This window comes from Triticum dicoccoides, chromosome 7B (assembly GCF_002162155.2).
Source record: "Triticum dicoccoides isolate Atlit2015 ecotype Zavitan chromosome 7B, WEW_v2.0, whole genome shotgun sequence".
Taxonomy (NCBI): Eukaryota; Viridiplantae; Streptophyta; class Magnoliopsida; order Poales; family Poaceae; genus Triticum; species Triticum dicoccoides.
In genome coordinates this window covers 555,465,173-555,471,731 of record NC_041393.1, presented here as the reverse complement: position 1 = coordinate 555,471,731, position 6,559 = coordinate 555,465,173, and the positions used below count along the sequence as shown (strand labels likewise).

Below are 6,559 nucleotides of genomic sequence, written 5' to 3'. Positions count from 1 at the left end.
AGGCCTGAAGGGGGCGCGCCGCTGATGCTCTTGGATCGCCCAGGACCCATGGGGAGAAAGTAGATCATGACACCAGGCTGCGTTCCCCTCTGGTTGCCCATGATCCCGTTGATGAGCAGCCTCTCGTAGTGATCGGCGTACTTGACTTCCTTTGTCCACCTGAACAGGTTTCGGGACACCTGCAATGGATATAGCACAGCAAAAGGCAGGTTCAGAACCTGTCTTCTGTTGAATTGTTAACACATGTGATGGTAGATTGAGTGCAACACTTGACCTTAAGCAGGTTGTAGGTGGTGCAAGTCTCCTCGTTGGAGCTGATTTTGATCTCGTCTACTAGTCGCTTCGGGTCATGCCTGACATTTGCAAAGAACTTGAGCGGGAAAAAAAGATCCTAAGGCGGAAATATGGTGATATGCAAGTATTATCGCTCACCAGTGTTCCATGGTAGATGTGCCGCCTGTCGCAAATGTGTGGGAGGAGTTCACAACGTCAAAGAAGAATGTTGCAATGTCCTGTTCCATGGGTTAGTTCAGTATTCAGTTCACCAAATTTTTGAAAAATGGATGGTACTGTGACATGATAGTTGCACAGTTACAAGTTGATGAAGACTATGACGTTATCCATCAAGGTGGAGGTCTTTGCCAACGATTCTAAGAGAAATTTCAATTTACCTTGTAAAGATGGTCACCGACGACTTCATATCTCTTCTGCGCACCGACTAGGACAGGAATGTGAGTGTTAACATGCAGCCCCGCTATATCATCATCCTGAAAAGAAAAAGGTCAACATCACCGAACCGTTGCTTAAAACTTCTGAAACCCCAGAAATCAAAATGAAACCCAAAGTTCTCCTGACATGAAGGCTGAGGGGGCCGAGGAAGCACGGTTTGTCGAAAAGATGGGCCATTGTCAGGTGCTTCTGTTCTTTCTGCAGAGATAGAAAACAACTCTGACAAGGATTTGATACATACACCACAGGCTCACAACCGGAACGAAGATCACAAAACACTACTAGTTGCAATGAGATAGTACGATATTACCGTCAGAGTGTACAGCTGATACATGACATCGTTCAGTCCGCCGGTCTCCTCGTTCATCGCCTCCCAGTGCCTCTGGATCGAGTGCGTCTGTATCAGGTTCTTCACACGCTCGCTGAAGTAATCCGTCATCCACACCACCATGCCAAGGCCCTTTCGGTTCCCGGCCAGCGTGTACTGGTCCAGAAGGCCTTGCATGATCTGTCAGAAAACAGTAAGTAAAGTGAGATGACATGAATGATGTGAGTTTTTCTCGGTAACTGGAACTAAAAGTTGGATGGTGTTTTTTGTTTTGATGCGCGGATCGACCTTGTGGATGGTGTAGTAGGGCGACCAGGCCTCGGAGAGCTCCTCGTACATGTCGAACGCCTCGTCGGGGTAAGCCGAGAGGTAGCCCGTGCCCATCTTCCTCTGGCAGTCGTCGAGGATGTCCACCACCCTGGCCATCTTCTCCCTGAGGGTGTCGTTGTGCGTGCTCGCCCACATGTGCGCGCTCGCGCTCGCGCTCAGGTAGTGCCCTGCGGACGAACACGTGCACGCACGGCTTCCTTGATCAGATGAAATGCAAGAAATGTACTGTAGCCGGAATGGAGAGAGGTGAGACGAGCAACTGACCTACGAAATGGCCGCGGAGCTGGCCGTCGGGCGCCTCCCACCCGCCGTAGGGCTCCCCGACGGTGGGCAGGCCGGCCTGCTGGCGGAAGCTCCAGGTGAGGCGGTCGGGGTCGAGGTAGAGGAGGTACTCGAGGTTGGTCTGCTGGCCCTGCCAGTACATGGAGCCGGGGCCGAGGCGGACGTCGTGCAGGGACGCCTGGGAGAGGAACTCCGCGGGGGCATGGCCACCGCCGCCGGCGTGGCGCGTGAGGCTCCGGTAGAGCGCGAGCCAGTCGAACTCGGCCTTGGCGCCGAGCTTGCGCGGCAGGAGCGTCATCCAGGTCGCCTCCTCCGTCGGGTTCAGGTGGGGCAGGCCGTCGTCGTGCTTGCCCTGCGTGCTGTCGTACAGCCGGTCCACGCACAGGTGCAGCGCCGCCGCGCCGTCCATGGCCGCGGCCATGCACAGAAGCAGCAGCGGCACCATGTCCATGCTTCGCGCCATTGATAGATTCTCGGTGGACTGCAGTCTACGACGCTCCGGCTTGCACGGGTCACGGAGAAATGGAGAGGGACGTATATATAGGCACGAGCCGTGCTACATGTACGGGATAGATGGCGCGAAAGAAGCTTTGCGCGGCTGACGTGGAAAGCGGTCGGTTGAGATCACGGGGGATTAGATTGACAGGGGAGAAAACTAAGGAGCGAGCTTGGCGCCAATTTTTTCCCCTTCCTTTTTGACAGGATGCGCTAGGCGCCATCTTAACATCAGTACATTTTTGTAGCGTGCGTGAAGGAATTACCTTTAGCGGCCATAGAATGAACGAGGAAAGGGCCGAGGCCCAACCACAGGCCGGCCTTGTTGGAGAGAAGTACAACCTCTAGCTGCCCTCTTTTTTTTTTGTATGTACTTTAGACAGTGGAAGAGAACAATCTGCGACCTGCATTCTATGATGCACAAAGCTTCAAGTTTGTTACAATATCATGTGAAAACAAAATACTACTCCCTCCGTTCCATAATTGCTGTCCTGATTTTTGTTTAACAGTAATCATGGAACGGATGGGTGTAGCACTTAGCAACCAACAATGAAAGATGTAATAGGCCTTCATTTCTCCTCAGGGCCTGCTTGGCCCTCCTCCTTCCTCTCCGCCTCCTAATTGACGCCCTTCTCAAACTCCGCTATTGATCCCCTTTTCCCCCTGCCCGTGGCCGATGGTGATGCCTCGCTGTTCCGCCTGAGTATGGCCTGCCCAATCCACTTTTCAATTACCCATTTACGGTTTCGTCTTGTCTAATGGAGTAAATGGCTTGCGTGTGATAGAATGCATAACATGATAATTCTATATGGAATTGCTGTCCCAACATTAAATTGTTAAGCGGAATGTACATTGTAAAGTAATTTGTATGCAGTATTACAATAAGTACCGGGTAACATAATGGACCGCTAAAATGAAGTTTTTAACAGCGCCTCAAACTCTCCGGATAATACCAAATCCTGAAATAGTTCCTCAAAGTAAAGGTAGTCCCAGGTTATCTTCAAGATTTTGTCTGTTTGCCCTGCTGAACTTCACAGTCTTGCAGGGATGCAACTAACCTGCCCATCTCTTACACGCTTCTGCTATTCATGGCAAGGAGGTACATATGCAACAGGTACCGTGATGGCTGGATGCCAGCCACGTTAGCCTATCTCAAAATTTGGCTTCTTGCTAGTTCATGAACAAACACCAAGAATCAGTTCCTGCTAGTGTATTAGGTCCTCAATATGGGAACCTTTTTTCAAAACCTCAGGCTTTTTCTTAATTTCAAGATAAGGGACTGAGATAAGGCAAGGAAGCAGTTGAAGCTATATGCACAAAAGGTTCCACAATAGCTAATCAATTATGATAATTTTTATTGCTACATGAACAAAAGCTTCCACAATAGCTAATGCCAACCATGGTCTTGTTTACATTGTAGTTCTGTGATCAGACAAACAATAGGAAACAATTATAGCTACAAGCAAACAAGTTTCTACAACAGACACTATTAGCCCAGATAATTTGAATGACCTTGGCATTATTGTTTCATTACAAGGCAAACAATAGAAACCATGCAGTTGCATGAATAATAACTTCAGTTGTAGCAGCTACTAACCTTAGTACGTCTTTTTTGTGAGACCTGCCATATGAGACCATGATGCAACCTAAAACTATCAAGTGCCCTTGGCGCAACGACCAATGATAATTGAGAGAGCGCAAGCTTCCTGTAACCAAAGGTTAGGTGTGAAGGAACTGCTGTACTTTCTTTTAGCGTGCGTGTGAAGTAATTACCTCTAGCGGTCAAAGAATGAATGAGGAAACGCGCCGAGGCCCAACCACAGGCCGGCCTCCTTGTTGAAGAGAAGTAAAACCTCTAGTTGCCCTTTTTTATTTTGTACTTTAGACAGTGCAAGAGAACACACTGCAGTCTGCATAGTATGATGGGCAGAGCTTCAAGTTTATTACAGTATATAATGTCAAAACAAAACAGTGATAGGCCTCCATTTCTCCATGGGGGCTGCTCGGCGTGCCCCAGCCCTTCTCCGTCCTCCCTGCCTCCTAACCGCAGGGAATCAATGCCCCCTGAAAGTCCGCTGTTGACCCGCCTTCTCTCCCTGCCCGTGGCCAATGGTGATGCCTCGCTGTTCCGCCTGAGTATGGCCGGCCCAATCCACTTTTTAGTTACCCATTTAGGGTTGCCTCTAATGGAGTAATGGCGTGCACGTGATAGAATGCATAACATGATAATTGTATATGGCATTGCTGTCACAATGTTAAATTGTTAAATGGAATGTACATTATAAAGTAATTTGTATGCAGTATTACTATAAGTACCGGGTAACCTACAGAAACGCTAAAATGAAGTTTCTCACAGTGCCTCAAACTCTCCGGATAAAACCAAATCCCAAAATAGTTCCTCAAAGTAAAGGTAGTCCCAGATTATCTTCAAGATCTTGTCTGTTTGCCCTGCTGAACTTTACAGTCCTGCAGGGATGCAACTAACCAGCCCATCTCTTACACGCTTCTGCTATTCATGGCAAGGCAGTGCATGTGCAACAGGTACCGTGATGGCTGGATGCCAGCCATGGTAGCCTTTCTCAAAATTTGGCTTCTTGCTAGTTCACGAACAAACACCAAGAATCAGTCCCTGCTACTGTATTAGTTCCTCAATATGGGAACCTTTTTTAAACGTCAGGACTTCTCTTAATTTCGAGATAAGAGACTGAGATAAGTTAAGGATGCAGTTGTAGCTACATGCACAAAAGCTTCCACAATAGCTAATCAATCATGATATTGTGTATAGTTACATGTACAATAGCTTCCACAATGGCTAATGCCAACCATGGTCTTGTCAGCATTGTAGTTCCATGATCAGACAAACATCAGGAATCAATTATAGCTACAAGCAAACAAGTTTCTACAATAGACACTGTCAGCCCAGATAATTTGAAGGACTTTGGCATTATTATTTCATTACAAGACAAGCAATAGAAACCGTGCAGTTGCATGAATAATAGCTTCAGTTGTAGCAGCTGCTAACCTTAGTACGTCTTTTTTGTAGGACCTGCCATACGAGCCCATGATACAACCTAAAACTCTGAATTGCCCTTGGCGCAACGACCAATGATAATTGAGAGAGTGCAAGCTTCCTGTAATCAAAATGGTAACATAAAAAATCTCCATCATAGTGAACAACAGTCAACAGAGCATGGTTTGTTCGCACAAGGGGTGTGGAAATTCTGGGGGGAAGCGATGTTTTAGCTGTGAGATTTATATCTTGGCGACATACAGCTTTCACTGCCCTGTCTGCTATACACTGTTCTATGTCCATGAAGGCAATTTGATTCACTTTTCTAATGCCGACTGTTTGTGAAACATAGCTTAAATGGCTAACTTTTTATCTCATTTCTCAACTAAATATTTCACTGTCGAATCTACAGTGAGCAGCAACTGAAGATAGCCTGAAATTATGTCTGCACACAAACCATCTGGAAACATAATGAATAGCTGGATCACAGTACCAGCTGGAGTTCTCCAATGGTTTGTGCATGTAAATGTGCTGTCTTCATGTTTCTCCGAAGTCCAGCTAAATAGGTTAGCAACGAATATGTTTATTTATTATGAAATGGACCATTTCGGGAGATGTTTGTAATAACACAAATGATTAACTTAAACATGTAATAGGTGATCGGCCTCATTAGTGAGCCATGGTAGCCTTTCTCAAAATTTGGCTTCTTGCTAGTTCATGAACAAACACCAAGAATCAGTCCCTGCTACCGCATTGGGTCCTCAATATGGGAACCTTTCTTTTCAAAACCTCAGGATTTTTCTTAATTTCAAGATAAGGACTGAGATAAGGTAATGAAGCAGTTGAAGCTACATGGTACATGCACAAAAGCTTCCACAATAGCTAACCAATAATGATATTTTTTATAGCTACATGCACAAAAGCTTCCACAATAGCTAATGCCAACCATGGTCTTGTCAGCATTCTAGTTCCATGATCAGGAAAACAAGAGGAATCAATTATAGCTACAAGCAAACAAGTTTCTACAAAAGGCAGTGTCAGCAAGACAAACAATAGAAACATTTGAAGGACCTTGGCATTATTATTTCATTCCAAGACAAACGATAGAAACCCTGCAGTTGCATGAATATAGCTTCAGTTGTACTCCCTCCGTTCCTAAATGGAAGTCTTTGTAGAGATTTCACTATAAACCGCATACGGATGTATATAGATGCATTTTAAGTTTAGATTCATTCATTTTGCTCCGTATGTAGTCCACCTAGTGGAATCTCTACAAAGACTTATATTTAGGAACGGAGGGAGTAGCAGCTACTAACCTTAGTACATCTTTTTTGTGGAACCTACCATATGAACCCATGATACAACCTAAACCTCTGAATTGCCCT

The 6,559-nt window shown here is 46.1% G+C and overlaps 1 protein-coding gene and 1 long non-coding RNA gene across 2 annotated transcripts in view; both read right to left on the bottom strand.

Moving 5' to 3' along the window:
• LOC119337854 overlaps positions 1–2,114 on the bottom strand; it is a 4,309-nt gene extending 2,195 nt beyond the window's left edge. The window contains exons 1-8 of the mRNA XM_037610084.1: positions 1,652–2,114; positions 1,346–1,554; positions 1,040–1,237; positions 856–927; positions 672–767; positions 433–512; positions 275–353; positions 1–179 (exon numbers count right to left, since the gene is read on the bottom strand). Coding sequence (XP_037465981.1) covers positions 1–179; positions 275–353; positions 433–512; positions 672–767; positions 856–927; positions 1,040–1,237; positions 1,346–1,554; positions 1,652–2,114 — 1,376 coding nt within the window. The remainder of the gene's footprint in view (positions 180–274; positions 354–432; positions 513–671; positions 768–855; positions 928–1,039; positions 1,238–1,345; positions 1,555–1,651) is intronic.
• A 1,426-nt stretch (positions 2,115–3,540) lies between these two features.
• Positions 3,541–5,708, bottom strand: LOC119341299. The gene is made up of 3 exons (XR_005165020.1): positions 5,187–5,708; positions 3,938–4,296; positions 3,541–3,870 (listed from the first exon to the last, which is right to left on the bottom strand). It is a non-coding gene; the product is annotated as an uncharacterized LOC119341299 (long non-coding RNA).
• Positions 5,709–6,559: the final 851 nt, after the last annotated feature.